A 19,392-nucleotide genomic window follows, 5' to 3' on the forward strand; every position below is an offset into this window, starting at 1 on the left:
CCTCCCCCACTCTCTCTCTCCTCTCTCTCCCCTTCCCCCACTCTCTGTCTCTCTCTCTCTCTCTCCCTCCCTCCTCCCCCCACTCTCTTTGCCTCTCTCTCTCCACAGGTATCACTAAGGACTCGTGCATCTTTATTACTTTTTTTGTCAATGTTATTGTGTATTTTTGCCATTTTTGTTTTTGATACCCAGATTGTTCTATGTTTGGTCTCTGGGAGCCCCTACACTGGTGAGGTTGTGCCCGTAGGGATGGATTAGGAGGAGGGTGAGGGGGATGGGGAAGAGATCCAGGAAGGGAGACTGAGGTGCGGCACAGTGTTCCAGCAGGAGGAACAGCATGCGTGGAGTCCAGATGGGGTGGGGCTGTGACTCACAGAGACAACCGAAGGAGGCTCAGCAGCCATGGGGACCATGTGGGGCTGGGAAGACAGAAATGAGGCTGGAGTGTGGGGAGAGACAGAGGGAAAGAAGAGAAGTGCGGTGGCGGGGAGAGAGACAGGGAGACAGAGACAGAGAGACAGAGACAGAGAGACAGAGAAAGGGGACAGCCCTTGAAAGGACCCTAAGCTGTGCTGACTTTCAGGGAGCTTGGAGTTGGTTTATGAGCAGAGCAGCTCCCCAGAAGCCTGGCGTGAAGGGATTGGCCCCATGTCACATCACTCTGGCTGGAATAGGGGGGTCTGGGGGTGGGGAGGAGATGCATATGTGATGTCCATCTGTTATAGCAGAATCATAATTTATGACTTAAAAGTTTTGCTGGGTGAATAGGTATAACATGGTATTTTAAAAAATGTGTATTTCTTTAGTTGGTGGGGCTGAACTTTATTTTGTTTGCTTTTCTGTTCGTTTCCTAATTTTGTGGACTTATCTCGATTTTTACAAATGAAGGTGTGTGAGCCCACCTGTTGACTGTGAACCTTTTCGTAGCAGCTACTAAGGGTGGGGCTTGCTAGGTGCTAGAGCTGCCTCTGAGATCCTTGAGTCTTCCTGTCCCCCAGTCCTCCTTCACCGTGCCTCGGGGCCCCGACTACACCATGCCATGGCCCCTCTTCCTTTGATGCCTTTTACTAGGTGGTTCCCGGGTCCAGGGCTTCCCTGTAACTGTCACACACGTTTCCCTGAACAGACACCAGGAGTTGCCTTCCCAGACCCCAACCCGCCACTGTGGCGGGCCCTTCACACTCCGGCCCACTTCCCAAGGTGCGGTGGGCCAGCCATGATCCGTGTTCTGACGCTGTCTTCCTCTACAGCGGGGGTGGCCCACTCCACTGTCAGACAACTCTTTCGACATCACCCAATGGAGAGGGAGAGAACAAAATCCAATGCCCCAGCTCTGTCCTAGACCAATCATGTTCAGTCAAGTGAGAATCTCTTCCAAGGTATGTAGACATTGGGAGTCGTTTTTTCTGAAAACAACCCCAGGCAGCTAGACTGAAGGCCACAGATTCAATGACGTTGTCCTTCCAATTCCTGGAGATCAGGGAGTCTACACCCTCTTCATGCCCCGAGTCTGCTCCAGATGAGGTCTTCCTGACTCCTATCACCATCGCTCAAACGAGATTTCCAGATTGTTCGCCCTCCTGGCCATCCTGTGGACTGTTCTAGCTGCCCAGGCTCCCGGTTGAGCAACGGTGCTGGTTTAATGTTGTAGGTGGAGCCATGGCCTTTGCGGCATGTGACCTCCTTGGCCTTTGCGGCGTGTGAATGTGGCCTGCGGTTATGCTGCTGTCTGGATATTCCTGTCACACCATGAGTCCAGAGTGGACAAAGCCCTCCTACTTGTATACCAGGTAGACAGGTTTCTCCTGCCTTGAAATTATAGTCATGGGTTTTAGGCATTCATTCCTAATGGCTTGATCAGCTCAGGCTGCTATAAGAAAATATTATAAACTAAGTGGCTCATAAACAAAAGAAATGTATTTCTCAGGTTCTGGAGACTGGCAAGACCTAGATCAATGTCCCCACAGATTTTGTGTCTGGTGGGGCTGCTCTCTGCCTCAGAGACTGCATGTTCCAGCCATGTCTTCACTTGGTGGAAGGGGTGATGTGGCTCTCTGGGGTCTCTTTCACAAAGGCACTAATCTCAATCACAAGGGCTCAGCCCTCATGACCGAATCACCCTCTGGGGCCCCACCTCCTAACACGGTCACACTGGTGATTAGCTTTCAACGTATGAATTTTGAAGCTAGGGGGACACAAAAATTCAGACCATGGCACCTAACAAACGCCAGTTTCTTACATTTGGCTGCCTGCGTGACTTCATGCTGCTGGAGGGGAGCGTTCATTCATTTCCATCTCCCTTGCTTCCGAGGCTGCTGGCTGACCAAATCATGAATAGATTTGATCTATTAACCCAATGGACAGCTAAAAAAAAAAAAAAAAAAAAAAAAAAACCAAAGAAAAAAAAAAAAAAAAAAAACACAGAAAGAAAAAAGAAAAAAAAATCCAATGCCCCAGCTACCCTAGACCAATTGTGTTCAATTAAATGAGAATGCCAGAATCTCTTCTTTTCCAAGGTGTGTGGACATTGGGAGTCTCCTTCTAATAGGGAGCAGAAGTGTGTTCTCATGTGCAGACCGACCTCAGAGCTGAGTCACTGTGGTATCTGCCTTCTCTGCTTGGCCATACCAGCAGCATGCCATGATCCATGGTTGGTAGCATCCAACTTTCTTTTTTGCAAACTGAGCCATTTCTATGACTCCAGTCTTCTGGGGCTCCTCAAACATTACAATCAGCAGCAGTGACAGTTCATGTGCCCAGTCTCTGGGTACTGCTAAGATGCTCAACCACACACAAAGCTTCCTTTAGAGCAGCTCGTTGCTTTCTCATCGGCTTCCTGCTTTCTCTTCATGGCCCAATCAGTTATAAATCACTCAGGACAAACCAGTTGTTAAGTAAAAATAAACTTATGGAGGCCTCATGATTTAATTTAGGTGATAATAGTCCCCCTTTCTCCAAGGAGGATACATTCCAAGACCCCCAGTGCACGCCGCAAGCCTTGGATAGTACCAAACGATACATACACTATACTTTTTCCTGCGTGGAAACAGGCAGGTAGTGTATACAGCATGAACGTGCTGGACAAAGGGATGATTCATGTCCATGATGGGATGGGACAGTGTGGTGCAAGACTTCATTAACACTGTGGAGAATGGTGCGCGGTTCAAAACCGAGGAGTTTTCCATGTGCTATTGATGGTTCACACTTGACTGTGGGTAACTGGAACTGCGAAAAGTGAAATTGAGAATAAGGGGGACTAGTGCATATTTAAAAAGCTGGTTTGTGGAAACGGACCGTTTTTAGTAAGTTTCCAGCTGCTATGTGAACACCGTCCCGTACACAGCACAGATAAACGCTGCATGCAGGTCTCTGGAGTTTCCTACTGACAGTCAATGAGACGTACCGAGAGATGTGGAGATGCAAATGCAAATGTATCCAGAAGAGGCTTTGTGGTCAAATATTTTATCCTCTGTATTTGTCTTTGTGAAATGAGGAGGGAAGTCCGAGATAAACCACGCGTCCTCCTCCTGCCCTCCCCAGATGTTCACTATTGCTATAATTTCCTGCCTGGCTTAAAGGGCGACTAAATGCATGGAGGTTCTGTTGAAAATTTTCTGTTGGCAAGTATGTGCATCTGAAGTAGGCTGTTGAGGGACAGCTGACATCTCACGCTGATAGGACCGTGGAAAAATTCAAACAGGGCTGCAGCTGTTAGATTTTTTGAAATGAGGGTATACATTTTGGCATACATCTGTTAACGTACAAGTTCAAATGTCAAAGGGATCACTCAGCAGCTTTTAGATTACCTGCTTCTTCCCTCCGGCTCTGTATCCTGGAGTGGGGGAGAGCGATTTTGAAGAGGCTGATGATTTTCCACTGATCTGAGAGTGAAATAATAATCCCTTTTCTCTAGATTCAGAAGTAAAAATCAACCCAGACGCTATAATGGCTGACCACTATATTTAAAAATTAATAGGCACCAAATAACGTGAGACCTTATGCCATTAAACTTGAACAACAGATCAAGCGTCTCCCGTGTTTCTGAGCTTGCATTTAGGCCGTGGTTTTACTTTTCTGCCCATGCCTTCCCATCGGCACTAGGGAATCAACGTTCTTCACAGCTTTTAGGGCTTCAGAGTGCTACTCTTTCCCCCACAAAAGAAATACAACAGATAGGAGAGAATCTACAATGGAAAGTCTAAAAATGTACAGCTGTGTCCTAAATGCGTCTGTCCCAAGTTTCTTTGATGATGGTATCTGTGTTAATTTTTGTTGGAAAGAGCTTCTTGGTCATGAGTATGGTAGTAAGAAATAAACCATATTTTTCACATGGGCCATGCAGGCTGCCAGCTGGTTACTGGCTCTCTGGCTCTCCAGCTCTCCAGTCCTCAGGGTTGGAATCTACACCATGGGCCCTCAGCTCTCTGGCCTGTGAACTCTACCACCAGCTCTCCTGGGACCCCCTCTTGCAGATGGCAGACAGTGGGACTTCTCAGGCTGCATAACTAAAGGAACCAATACCTTATAATGAATGAATCTTTCTCTATATAAATATAGAGACGCAGAGGATATATATACACACACATACAGGCCATATGTATTTTTTATATGTCTCTCTCCTACTGGTTTTGTTTCTCTGGCCCACCCTGACCACACTTTCTTCTCAAGCCTTCTCTTCAGCACTGCTCTGTCATTTCCCCCCTGTGGCTCTCTCTCTCTTTAAAGAACCTCCTGAGTGCCTCTATCATATCCTTAGTTTAAACTCCTCAATTTTTTCCAGGGGAAAATAACTTTTATTGAGACCCCACCAGCTGCAAAATCTCTTCCTGGTATTAAGCTCCATCTTCTTTTGCAATGTGGTCTTTCTTGAGTGGTTCCATGAATACTTTCTTCTCTTCCATGGTCTGGAAGCAGCCAGCGCCAAACTTGGAGGTGGTGTCGGTGAACTTGAGGTCAGTCTTCTTCAGAGCCCGCTGATTGGTCTTGCCTGCAAAGGCTGGTGGAGGGTGAGCACAGGTCTTCGCTTCTTGGTTCCTGACACACAGCCCTTCAGCATGACAAAGTCACTGGTCACTTCACCACAGGGGACAAAGCAACCCAGAGAGTTGATGCTCCTGTCAGGCAGGTTACGGTCAGTGGAGGCATTGTTCTGAGTCAGTTTGTCTCCTTGATGAGGTATCCCTGGCTGATCTTACAGTTGGATCTTCTTGTTGGTCTCAGTGCGGTGATGGTAGCCTTTCTGCCCAGCACGTGCCACAGAGAAGGCCACACAGGTAGGATGCCATGCCCCAATCCAGGCCACCTTGGGCAAGCCTCAGTGGGTCTTACAGGGCAGCTTCTTGGTGTGCCAACAGCTTGTGACCCCTTTGTAGTCTTTGCCCTTGGTCACCCCGAAGATGCCAATCATCTCACTCTGCCCAAACACTTGGTTCCCAGGTGCCTGCTGCTGAGCCTCTCCCAGGCGCAGTCCAGCCTCTTGGCCACAGTGCCTTTGCTCACCTGGATCTCCATCAGCGGGCCTTCCTTTGGTGTGGAGGGAGCAGCTGCATGTGGGTGTGGGCAGTGACGCGGATGACTTGGCAGTGCTTCCTCATGCTGCTGAAGTCCTGTTCCAGCTTTTTCTTGTCATTCTTTCTGCCATTTCTTGCAGCACTTGGTAAAGGCCTTCTTCCTAGATTTATGCCAGTTCTTAGAAAAGGCAGGAGAATTGCCTGAACCCAGGAGGCGGAGGTTGCGGTGAGCCGAGATCGCGCCATTGCACTCCAGCCTGGGTAACAAGAGTGAAACTCCGTCTCAAAAAAAAAAAAAAAAAAAAAAAAAAAAAAAGAAAAAAAAAAAAAAAAAAAAAAAAAAAAAAGAAAAGTGGTTTTTTGTGCTCATCATTGATGTGCTTATCGAAGATGTTCTTGAAGGTCCAGAGGCCTCCAGGGTTTCCACTTAGCCCACAATGCCCACAGCCACAATGGTGGCATCTCCACAACGGTCACAGCCTCCACCACCTCCTTCTTGTTCACCTCGAATCCTGGCCTGTTGACTTCTTGCACGATGTGGGTCATGCCAGCCTTGTACCCCAGGAAGACTGCGAGGTGGACTGGCTTGGAAGGGTCATCCTTAGGGAAGCTCTTTGCCTTCTCATGATGCCTGCTGTGCACTTCTGAGGCAGGAAGCTGAGGGACCCATGTTTGGGAGGGGCGAACTTCCTGTGAGACATCACGACATCAAATTCTGCTGGTAGAGACTAATTTTTTTTTTTTTTCCTTTTTTTGAGACAGAGTCTCCCTCTGTTGCCCAGGCTAGAGTGCAGTGGTACAATCATGGCTCACTGTAGCCTTGACTTCCCTTGCTCAGGATATCCTCCTGCTTTAGCCGCCTGAGTAGCTGGGACCACAGGCACATGCCATCATGCCTGGATAATTTTATAAAAATTGTTTGTAGAGATGGAGTCTCCCTATGTTCCCCAGGCTGGTTTCAAACTTCTGGATTCAGGTAATCCTTCTGTCATGGCTTCCCAAAGGGCTGAATTACAGTCCTGAGCCACTGCGCCCAGCCAGTTTTCACTTCTTATGGCAGAGGGACTGAGGGGGAAAAAGGAAAACCTTCCATTTATCCTTCCAGAAATTCCCAGATGGAGGGCTGTATATTCATGGTGCTGGACTTCTTCCTGCCTTCCATGCTGTTCCCATCCCCCAGCTGGTTTCACCTCTTTCTCCTGCCCCAATATGAAGTTGTAATCCAGATTCTCCAACTTCCATTCACACTGATTTTCCTACACCTTATCCATGCTCCACCTTCAACTAGAGTTTCCTGAGTCAGGATAAATCCTGATCCACACCACCAGTCTTTATCTTTCCTGAGTTTGTCCTGAACTTCCAGCTGTTGAATCATAGACAGTGGCTCAATAGCTCTAAACCATCCCTGGTCCATCTGTCCTCAGTCTTCCCTCCATTCCACTCAAAACACCTGCAGTTCACCTAAACTCCTTGGTCTCCTCCTGTTTCTTCCACACCCTGTCAGCCAGGCCAGTCATCCTTTGTGGTATCTCTTGCATCTTTCGTGATGTCTCTTCCATCTGTTTCATCTTTTTATACCCAGTCCTTTCATCCCAGGGCAGATCTTCATCTGAGCATTTATTCATGTCTTCAAAAGTAACTGTTGCATTGCTTCTGAGTCCCAAGCGCTGTCAGAGAAGCCAATCAGAGTTTTGGGTCACTCTAGCTGCTGCAGGGGAATAGGCTGGGGAATGGCAGGAGAGGAGGTGGGGGCATTGGCTGGGAGGCTGGTGCAGTTGCACCCCTGAGAGGCAATGATGCCTCTTGGTCAGGTGGTCGCCGTGGAGATGGGGAGAAGTGGAAAGGCTTGGTTATGAGTGCAGGCTCCTGAAAGGGTCTCCTGATATTCCGTATCCCCCAGGAAGCCTCCCCTGCCGCTCTGGTGCCTAAGATCATCACTCTCCTTTGAGTCCACAGTGCCTCCGTTGGCCCTTTGCCTGTGTAACCAAATACACCCTTTCTCTAAGCAGTGGTCTTTGAGCTTTTTACAAAAGGGGCCTCTTGAAAACATGAAGAAAGCTGACATACCTTTTCTCCAGGAGAGTGCTTCTTCCCATAAAAGTTTACATACAATTACAGGGTGTTTAACCATGGGGTCCCTGTTCCCTGGGCTAAGGACTCTATTACCTCTACAGCTCACAAGCCAACCTCTCCCTTCTTTACATCCTCTTCTCTTGTTGTATTTCAGTGAACACAGAAGATGCTCCAGACATACATTTCCATGATGGCACCCTTACTCCTGATAACTTCCTTTGGAAATGCATGACATTCCCTTGTCCATTTTTGTAAAGTCATGCAAAATTTGGTTTGAAATGTTCTCAAATAATATAAGAATGTGGTTGGCTTAGTGGTTCAATTTGGAGCACTTCTTTGGGCCAAGGGATTGGGGAGGAGGAGCTGTGGTCAGAGTTATGTCTGCTGGCACTGCAGATCAACAAAAGCTTTCAATGTGAACTGCACTGCACAAAGGTCCAAGGGTCATTCCAGAAGAATGCAGCACGAAGTTAAATCATTTTGAGGCTGGAGTGAATTTAGAGAAGACTCATTAACGTTCATGATCATGTTATGACAGGTCAATACCACTTTAAATCGTTCCAAATGGTCCAACATGTGGCTTGAAAAATAACAGAGGAAGCGGTTGTAAGGATGATTGCATAGCGCTCCATTCCTGTTACTTTTGCTTCTAAAGCCAACGTGGGGTCCACATGACTGTGAGACAAAGGCGGTTGCTTTGGTGTTGAAAGCACCTTTGCAGGACTGCTTTCAGCTTGCAGAGAATGTCCTCCTGGCACTCGCACTGTCTTCTGTTAGAGTGCTTTCCACAGAGCGTTCCTTAACTGCAATGCACAACAATGTTGGATTTAAAACCGAGGACTCAGAAGAAAGACTATTGTTTTACCTGTTGAATTTTGAGAGCTCTGTATATCTTCTAGGTGCTAATCCTTTGTCAGATAGATAGGTTACTTTCTCCCCATCTGTAGTTTTTATTTTCATCCTCTTCACTGGGTCTTTCACAGAGCAAGTTTTTGATTTTGATGAGGCCCAATTTAAATTTTTTTCCTTTTATGGATGCTGTTTTTGGTGTCCAGTCTAAGACCTCTTTGCCTAGCTCCAGATTCTGAAAATATTTTTCCTACGTTTTAATCTCAAGGATTCAGAGTTTTATGGTTAAGTCCATGACCCATTTTGAGCTAATACTTGTATAAGGTCTGAAGTTTACCTAGAGGTTTGTTTCCTTGCCTGTGAATGAAAGACTAATTTTTAGAACCTCGTATTTGAATGTATTTATTGTGCTTCTTTTTTTTTTTTTTTTTTTTTTTTTTTTTTTTTTTTTTTTTTTTTTTTTTTTTTTTTTTTTTTTTTTTTTTTTTTTTTTTTTTTTTGGTACAGACTGGGTCTCACTGTGTTGCCCAGGCCAACTCCTGGCCTCAAGTGATCCTCCTGCCCCAGCCTCCCAAAGTGCTGTGATTACAGGTGCGAGCCACTGAGCAGGACAACTGTGCTTTTGTGTATTCTCCTCCACTAGCCCTAAATGGAAGATGAACATCCCAGACTGCTCTGTTTTCTTCTGTCTTTCAGCATCTCAGTGTGGAGGGGCTCCAGATGGATCCAAATAAGGAACTGAAAATGTTCATATTTTAAACATTAAACTGTTTCACCAAGTTTCTTGATGAAAAGCTCAAACACATACAAGATTACTAATCACAGATATTTTATTGAAAAATGGTCTTGTGTACAATTACAGAAATCTACCATGACAATCCTGCTCTTTCTCACTCCACTAGCCCTGCAATAAGTTGGAAATTCACATGGAAAGACTGATTCATTGCGTAATTCAACCGAAACATTCAGCAGTTCTCATGACTTTTTTTGCGCTTATAATACATTTTGTCATATTTATGTTAATTTGTAACTGTCTAATGAACTTGCAAAACTTTTAGCTCTCTACCTGTGCAATATTTAGAAAATAACCTATTTTCCATTTAAAGAGGTTAGTTGAAATAGTCAGATAATCCTATCAGTTTTTAAATATGAGATATTTTCCAAGTTTTCCAATTATGCATACAGAACTGGCAACTGATGAGTGGTCTTATCAAAATACTCAAAGAACAATCACGCAGCTGGGCCCGCTGAGGGCTGGGATAAGCCAGCATCCAGACAAGTCACACAGACTACTTTCCTCTCTCTCCTCCCTTGCCCTCTAGCCATGAGGGATTACAATGCCTTTTGCTATAGGTCAAAATGCCAATTCTCACAAAACTATTTGAATAACTGGTCTCAGGAATGGTTTGAAGTACTCTAGGGTTCATTCCAGAGTAAGAAAGACACTTTTTTCTTTTTCTTCTTCTTTTTTGAGATGGAGTTTTAATCCATCACCCAGGCTGGAGTTCAGTGGCACGATCTCAGCTCACTGCAGCCTCTGCCTCCTGGGTTCAAGCAACTCTCCTGCCTCAGCATCCCCAGTAGCTGGGACTACAGGCACGTACTGCCATACCCAGCTAATTTTTGTATTTTTTAGTAGAGACGGGGTTTCACCATGTTGGCCAGAATGGTCTTGGTCTCCTGACCTCGTGATCCTCCTGCCTTGGCCTCCCAAAGCAGAGTAAGACTTTTAAAAGTCTCTGGAAAAGAGAAATCTGATCTCTAAGAAGTGTAGCAGCATAACTTAAATATATCAATTTTTACTAGAGTTGACCATTTCTTCTTTTAATAATCACATTGTCACTATGCAGATCTACATTTATCATGAACAATTTCATTTCTGATTCTGAAGGCTTTCCCCCTTCATTTGCAAGCATTTCATAAATGCTGATGTTCTCAAACTTTGCTTTTTGTTCAAAACTGTTCATCGTTAAGTGACTCTTTAATAGCTAGTTAATAAAATACTTTCACCCAACAGAGACCAGATTGTGTAGCTGGTAATTACAGATTTATATGGAACAAGCTTCACTAACAGCAAATTTTTAATTTGCAAGTATAAAACTCCCTCGTGCATATTTAGAGGAAGAGATTCTTAGAATAAAATTGGAATTCTTCCAATTCTCTTTATTCTTAGGCACTTCTTCAAAATTATCATGTAGAATAAGAGTATGATTTTAAAAATTAACTGTATTCAAGGGGCTTTTATTTTTTTCCCGAACAAGCTAAAACTTCCGGGGTATAGGCAGAAGAATAGGGCACTAGGTGGTCTCCAAGATAGGGTTCCCTGTAAGCACTCAGATGGAGATGCATGTAGGTGGTCTACTGGGAACACCATGCAGAAGGAAGGGAGAGAGGGAAGCAGCCCTAGGTGGAGGGAGAAGCTAAGTTGTGATGCAATTGCAAGAGAGCTGTCAGCTGATCCAGCAGGGAACAACCAAAGCTGGGAGCATCCTTGGAGTTGTCCAGGCAAGGCGAGGGGACTGGGCTTTGGTACTATCACGTGAGTATCCTCGGATTGCTGGGCCAAATGGTATTTCTGGTTCTAGGTCCTTAAGGAATCGCCACACTGTCTTCCACAATGGTTGAACTAATTTACGCTCCCACCAGCAGTGTAAAGTGTTCCTATTTCTCCACAGCCTTGCCAGCATCTGTTATTTCCAGACTTTTAAATAATCACCATTCTAACTGGCATGAGACAATATCTCCTTGTGGTTTCCATTTTCATTTCTCTAATGACCAGTAATGGTGAGTTTTTTTTTCATGTTTGTTGGCTGCATAAATGTCTTTAAGGATTCACTCTTCAGAGCTGATTCCGATTGGATTTTGGTCAGCTGTGAAGTAGTATCTGACTGCAACATGCTCTACTTCAAACATAGTCATGTTTTAGGATGAGGCCATCTTCAAGCCTGAGATCTGTTTCCCATAGAAAGAGTTTATGCTGAGAGCACATGGGCCCCGAGAGTGCACGTCTTCTTCAGGCTTCCCCATGAAGACCCCCCAGTTATTGGCAAGCCCACCCGACCTCTGCTTCCAATCCCACCACATGAGGGAAGGAGGGGCCCAATGTGACACTGTGAACTCTTGATTTCCTTTGGTAACAAATACTTCTGTAAAAATACATCCAGATGTCAATGCTAAATGATAAATTTGAATGAACACATTTTGGTTAAATTAGTATGATTATTTTGACTTTCCAGTGTTTACTTGGTTTGTTAAGCATTTTTACTTCTCTCTAACCTTGAGGAAAGACAAGTGGGATAATTTATTTTGAGGAAGAAAAAAATCAAAGCAATCACATATGTGAATAAACATGTGTGGTAGTATCTGAATTGTTGAAGCCATGACTGATCCTGATTTATAAGTTATAGAAAATGTGGCAATGGATTGTTGATCAATATTTGAAAATTGAAAACCTGTTGGTAGATAACACGGTTTCTCTAGGAAACAAATGGCTGCAATCCCAACAGATCTGGAAATGTCTCATTGACTCAAAGCAAAAAAGTCACTAGAAAGAAAATGAAATCAAATTTCTAAAATTCAATACAAATATTTTACCTTATTTTTTTCCTTTGTTCCCTTCTTTTGCTTTTTGGCTTTCTTAGGTTGTTTTTCCTTTTTCTTCTTTTTCTTCTTTTCATTTTTTTCTTCTTCTTCTTGCTTTGCAATGATATCCTCAATAACCTAGTGAAAACCAAAACAATCATAGCATTTTCATAGATCCCTATCAGGAGGAGGACTGTTTTTCCTGTCTGGAAGGAAGTATTCGTGCTGGTCAGTATCACCTCTCTGCCTGGCCCTGGACCCTGCAGGCTGACCCCTTTGGGAGCATGGCAGGGCTCCTGCCGCCATCTACCCTTAGCTGGATTCATAAGTAGGGGGCAGCAGCCTCTGTAGATGGAGAGAGAGTCTGGACACTTCTGAGCCCAGTTCCTTCCCTAATTCCACCCACTCCAGCTCTTGGAGGTTCCACAAACTCTAGGGGAGGTTACAGCTTTCTCAATGTCTCAACAACCCCTGGATGTGCCAGCCCTGCCCACAACTCGTCGAAATCCAGGGGGAGGATGCCACTGTTTCCTGCCAGGGTCCGATGGCAACAGCCATTCTTGTAATAACTTCCGTTTTCATGAGTTGGTTTATTTCACCAGTGATTTAATTTATATCCCCTACAGTGACAAAAGATCTGTTTTCCTCCTAAATTGTAAAATATTTGTTAAAAACTACCTAGTTCACATAGGATTAGCACTACTGGAGAATTATTGTAGATTTGTTATAAACCATATAATTCAGTTCAATACAACAGTGTTCACTGAGCACTCACTCACTGCCATAGAGAGCTGTGAATTCCAGGAGATAAAAAGGTGACAATGACAGGACTCACCTTCCTGTTTGGCCCCCGGGGGGCGGGGGATCTGTTCATCACTCATCATGTGGCCAAGACAAGTTGCATAAGCTCTCTGAGACTCAGTTTCCTCAGCTCTAAAATGAAGTCAGCATCTCCGTACATGGCACTTAGGATCTGTGATACATGGTTCTGAGAGCCTCTCACAGACTGACTCCTTTGCTGCTACACCAGCCTTACGGGGTTTGCTGTTCTTGTCCCATTTTATGGATGAGGGAACTGGGATACTCAGAGTGCAGTATCCCGGCAGGGACACACAGCTAGTGAGTAGCTGAGCTGGGATTCTGCAGGCACTAACCAGGACGAATTTCATAATGTAGAGAGAAAGGAGGCAAGATGCAGAACACACATCAACTTACTCCATCGTGCAAAATGTGCAGAGTGAAACCAACAATCCATACTCCGGTCTCAGGTACATACCCATGTGGTCAAAGTACAAAGGAATGTAAGGGAGTGACATGCTCCAAATTAAGTACAGCCATTGCCTCTGAAAACGGAGCAATTAAAACAATTGGGGATGAGGAGACAGGGACTATATCGTTTTACCCTAGTGTGGAGTAAGGTGAGAGGTGAAGTGTGTGCTGTGCACATATTTGACAATACAAAAATGATCTTTTCTCAGCCTGCGCAACATGGCAAAACCCTATGTCTACAAAACATACAAAAAATTAGCCAGGTGTGGTGGTGCACATCTGTAGTCCCAGCAATGTGGGAGGCTGAGGTGTGAGGATTGCCTGAGCCTGGGAAGTAGAGGCTGCAGTGAGCTATGATCCAGCCACTGCACTCCAGCCTGGGTGACAGAGTGTGATCCTGCCTCAAAAAATGAAGCAACACAAAACAAACAAACAAACAAACAAGGGCTCACCATGGCTCACAGAATCAAGGTGTGGCTGCCTAGGTCTTCATTGTACAGGAGTACTTGGAACACAGACCTTGTCTGAACGTTAGAAACTGCAAAACTTTCAGAAATGTAAAGGCTTAAAAAAAATAGTCTCATATGTAAAATATGAGCAACTGAAAAAAAGATGAAAACCTTATTTGTAAAGTATACATTTCACTGTGGCCTTATCAGGTAAGCCTTTTAAAGTCTTATCAATTAAATGATCTATTTCATCTCTCTCCTTTTATAGTTTATTAGTTTAAATTTTTGAGTATCATATTTTCGTGGTTCATAATTCAAAGATTATGAAAGACTAGTTATACATACATACAGTGAAAAGTTTCCTCCCCATACTATTAACTAGCCAAGAAGATCCACTTTCTCTTTTTATTTTTTATTAAGACACAATTGACAAATTTAATATATTTACAGTATACAACATGATGTTTTGATATATGTACACATTGTGGAATGATTAAATCAAGCTAATTAACATGTCCATCACCTTACATACTTAGCATTTTTTTGTGTGTGATGAGAACATTTAACAATCTATTTTCTTAGCAATTAAAAAAATCTATGATGTAGTATTATTAATTATAGTCACCATGCTGGACAATACATGTTCAGAACTTTTTCCTCTCCTGCCTATTGGAAACTCTGTACCCTTTGACCAACATCCCTGATCTTCCCCTCCCATCCCTGGTAATCACTATTCTACTCTCTGCTTCCATAAGTTAATGAGATCATGCAGTATTTGTCTTTCTGTGGTTGGCTTACTTCACTTAGCATAATGTCCTCGAGGTTCATGCGTGCTATCACAAATGACAAAAATTTCCTTCTTTTTTAAAGCTGCATAGTGTTCCATTGGGTATATATAATACATTATGTTTATCCATTCATCCACTGAAGAACACTGAGGTTGCTTCCATATCTTGGCTATTGTAAGCGATGCTGCAATGAACATGGGCATGCAGACATGTCCTTGAAGCACTGATTTCAATTCCTTTGGATACATACTCAGTAGCGGGATTGCTGGATCATATGGTAGTTCTATTTTTCATTTTTTGAGGAACTTCCACACTGTTTTAACATAATGGCAGTGTTAACTGACATTCCCACCAATAGCATACAAGGGTCCCCTTTTCTCACATTCTTGCCAACACTTGTTATCTTTTGTCTTTTTGAGAGCAGCCATCCTAACAAGTGTGAGGTAATATCTCATTGTTTAATTTGCTTAGGTCTGTGGCACTGAGCATTTTTCTGTATACATGTTGACCATTTGTATGTCTTCTTTTGAGAAATGTCTATTCATGTCCTTTGCCCAATTTAAATTAGGTTGCTTTCTTGCTATATCATTGTTTAAATTCTTTATATATTTTGGATATTAGTGTCTTAACAAATCTATGGTTTGCAAATATTTTCTCCCAATTCATAGGCTGACTCTTTTGTTTTCTTGCTGTGCAGAAGCTTTTTAGTTTGGTGCAATCTCATTTACCTATTTTTACTTTTGTTGCCTGTGCTCTTGGGGTCATATCCAGAAAAATCACTGCCCAGACCAATGTCATGGAGCTCTCCCCTGTGTTTTCTTTCTTTTTATTTTCCTGGAGTCACACTAAAATTTGTACCAATAACTTTGTTTTCTTACAGTAGTTTTATAGTTTTTGGTCTTTTGTTCATGGCTTTCATTCATTTTGAGTTGATTTTTGTATATGGTGTGAAATAAGGGTTCAATTTCCTTGTTTTGCATGTGAATATCCAGTTTTCTCACACCATTTATCAGAGACTTATCCCTCTTTCATTGTGTGTCCTTGACACCTTTGTTGAAAATCAGTTTGCTGTAGTGTGTGGGTTTATTTTTGGGTTCTCTGTTCTGTTCCATTGATCTATATGTCTGTTTTTATTCTAGTATCATGCTGTTTTGCTTTCTGTAGCTTTGTAATATATTTGGAAATCAGGAAGTGTGATGTCTCTAGCTTTGTTCTTTTAGCCCCAGATTTCACTGGATATTTGAGATGTTTTGTGGCTCCATATAAATTTTACAATTACTTTTTCTATTTCTGTGAAAAAGGGTCACTGAAATTTTGATAGTGATTACACTGAATCTAGAGATCACTTTGGGTAATATGCACATTTTTACATTAATTCTTCCAATTCATGAGTACAGGATATCTTTCTATTTACTTGTGTCCTCTTAAAATTCTTCCACCCATATTTTGCAGGTTTCAATATGCAAATCCTTCACCACCTTGATTATATTTATACCTACCTTTTTAAAATGTTACTATAAATGGGATTGTTTTCTTGAGTTCTTTTTTTGGAGAGTTTATTGTTAGTCTATACAAATGCTACTGATCTTTTGTTTGTTGATTTTGTATTTTGCAACTTTACTAAGTTTATTTGTCAGTTCTAATAGCATTTTTAGTGGAGTCTCTGGGGTTTTCTTTTTAAATTTTTAAAAAATTTAATACAGACAGTGTCTCACTATGTTTCCCAGGCTATTCTTGAAAACCTGTGCTAAAGTAATCCTCCCACCTCAGCCTCCCGAAGTGCTGGGATTACAGGCGTGAGCCACCGAGCCTGGCCTCTGGGTTTTTCTATATATAAGATCAGGCTGTCAGAAAACAGACAATTTCACTTCTTCTCTTCCTATTTGATTGCCTTCTATTTCTTATTCTTGCCTAATTGCTCTGGCTAGCACTTCTGAACTAGGTTGAATAAAACTGGCAAGAGTGGGCATCCTTATCTTGTTCCAGATCTTAGAGGGAAAATCCAGATTTTCACTGTTGAGGATGACGTTAGCCGTAGGCTTTTCATACACAGTCTTTATTATGCTGAGTAAGTTCTTCTCTGCATAATTTGTTGAGTTTTTATCATTAAAGTGTCCTGAATATTGTCAAATGCCTTTTCTGCATCTATTAAAATGATCATATGATTTTTATCCCTCATTATGTTAATGTGGTGTATTACACTGCCTGATTTGGATAGGTTGAACCACCATTGTGTCCCAAGGATAAATCCTGCTTGATCATGGTCAATGACCCTTTTAATGTGCTCTTGAATTTGGTCTGCTAGTATTTTGTTGAGGATTTCTGCACCTATGTTCATCATCAATATTGGCTTATAATTTTCTTTTATTTCAATGTCTTGTCTGGCTTTGGTATCAGGTTTGTGCTGGCCTCATGAATGAATTTGGAAGTATTTCTTTCTCTTCGATTTTTGGGAAAAATTTAAGAAGCATTGGTATTAGTTCTTTACATGTTTGGTAGAATTCGCACAAGAGGCCATCTGTTCCTGGGCTTTTTGTGGGAAGGATTTTGATTACAGGTTCAATTTCTCTACTCATTATGATTTTCTATTTTTTCGTGATTAGTCCCATTGTATGTTTATAGGACTTATCCATTTCTTCTAGGCTAACGAATTTGCTGCTATACAATTATTCATAGTAGTCTCACGATCTTTTGTATTTCAATGGTATCAGTTGTAATATCTCCTCTTTCATTTGTAATTTTATTTGTCTGACTCTTTTCTTTCCTAGTCTAGTTAACAGTCTGTCAACTTTTTATTTTTCCAAAAACCAACTTTTAGTTTACCTTTTCTATTTTTTTTTTTTGAGGCACTATTTCATTTATTTTTGCTCTAATCTTTATTTCTGTCCTCTACTAATTTTGTACTTATTACTAGTTTGTTTTTCTTTTTCTGGTTCCTTGAGGTATAATGTTAGGTTGTTTGAGATCTTTATTCTTTTCTGGTGTAGGCATTTATTGCTATAAACTTTCATCTTAGGACTGCTGTTGTTGTATTTCACAGGTTTAGTATATTGTGTTTCCATTTTTATTGGTTTCAAGACATTTTAAAGTTTGCCTTTAAATTTCTTCTTTGATCCACTGGTGGTTTAGGAGCATGTTGTTAATTTCCACCTATTTGTGAAATTTCAAAGATTTTTCCTTTTATTGATTTCTGGTTTCACACCATTGCAGTCTGAAAATATATGCTTGATATGATTTTCATCCTTTTAAATTTGTTTAAGGCTTGTTTTGTGGCTGAATATATGACTCATCCTGGGGAATGTTCTATGTGCATTTGAAAGCAATGTATATTCTCCTGCTGTTGAATCAAATGTTCTGTATATGTGTATTAGGTCCATTTAGTCTAAAGTGTAGTTCAAATTCATTGTTTCCTTATTGATTTTATGTTTGAATGATCTGTTCATTGTTGAAAGTGAGGTATTAAAATTCCCTACTATTATTGTATTGTAATCTGTCTCTCCCTTCAGATCTACTAATATTTGTGTTTCATTTTTATGTGCTCTGATGTTTGGTACATGCATATTCGCAACTGTTATCTCCTATTGATGAAATGATCCCTTTAGAATTATATAATGATCTTACTTGCCCTTTTTTACAGTTTTTGACTTAAAGTATATTTTGTCAGATATAATTATAGCTACCCCTGCTTTCTTTTGGATTCAATTTACATGGAATATCTTTTTCTATCCCTTCACCTTCATTTTATGTGTGTCCTTAAAGGTGAAGTGACTCTCTTGTATACAGCACACAGTTGGGTAATTTTTAAAAGATCCATTCATCCACTCTATGTCTTTTGATTGAAGAATTTAATTCATTTACATTTTAAATAATTATTGGCAGGAAGAACTTTTTGCTGCCACTTCGTTAATTACTTTCTGATTGTCTTGTAGATTCCTTTTTTCATTTTGTTCTGTTATTATTTTCCTGATTTCATTAGTTTATTTTTATTGTCTTGTAATTTGTTGAAGTTCTTGAGAATACTTATTTTGAATTCTTTGTCATGTAATTCATGGATCTCCAACTCCTTACGGTCAGTTACTGAAAGTTTATTGTGTTCCGTTGGTGGTGTCATGTTTCCCTGATTCTTCATGTAGTCTATGAATGAGTCTGCACATTTCAAGAAGTAGTCACCTCTTTCAGACTTTATGGACTGGCTCTGGAAGAAAAGACTTTCACCTGTGGGCAGCAGGGTGGAAGGACAGAGGAATGCTGGGGGCACCATAGCAACAGGTCTAGCGGTGTGAAGTACCAAGTGTGGGGGCATGTGGTGGCTCCAAATCTGGGGGAGCATTGAGTTTTGCCATCTCAAGCAGCTGGAGTCTTTGATGTTGGCATCTGCATAGTTTTTGTGGCTGGGGCCAGCTGCAGGTGTACATGTGGCAGTGGGGGCCAGCAGCTTGCATACACATAACTGCAGAGGCCAGCTGCAGGGCAGCAACACCATCTGTGTGCATGGGCAGCTTCAGACTGAGCTGGAGGGGAGCATGCACATCTAGCTACAGGGGCCAGCTTTTGGAACAAGCACAGTGTGGGGACAGGTGCTGGTGGACATGGCAAGCTGATTATGCTCACTTAGTTGCAGGGGCCATGCTAGCAGCTATTGCAATAGCCTGGCTACAGGAGTCTGCCTTGAGTGTATGCAGTGGTGGGATTGAAGTCTATGATAGGGGGCTCCAAGGTTGTTTTCTGGCATGCATGTAGTAGCTGCTCTGGGTCCCTGGCCCAGAGCACCTGTGGAGGCAGTAGCTGGGGTGGTTTCAAGAAAGAGGTGCGGTGACTTAGGCACCTAGAGAACATGAGGGCCACTGGAGTGGGTCGCTGGGCTGGGGTCAC

General features: G+C 42.4%; 1 protein-coding gene and 1 pseudogene across 1 annotated transcript in view; both read right to left on the bottom strand.

The window, feature by feature from the left end:
• The window catches only part of IQCA1 (IQ motif containing with AAA domain 1), a 181,221-nt gene that overhangs the window by 82,395 nt on the left and 79,434 nt on the right, over positions 1-19,392 (bottom strand). Inside the window, exon 8 of the mRNA XM_017537737.2 lies at positions 12,027-12,152. Within this exon, the coding sequence (XP_017393226.1) occupies positions 12,027-12,152 (126 nt within the window). The remainder of the gene's footprint in view (positions 1-12,026; positions 12,153-19,392) is intronic.
• On the bottom strand, positions 4,833-6,211 carry LOC108310661 (annotated as a pseudogene).

Source organism: Cebus imitator, unplaced genomic scaffold (genome assembly GCF_001604975.1).
Source record: "Cebus imitator isolate Cc_AM_T3 unplaced genomic scaffold, Cebus_imitator-1.0 Scaffold106, whole genome shotgun sequence".
Classification (NCBI taxonomy): Eukaryota; Metazoa; Chordata; class Mammalia; order Primates; family Cebidae; genus Cebus; species Cebus imitator.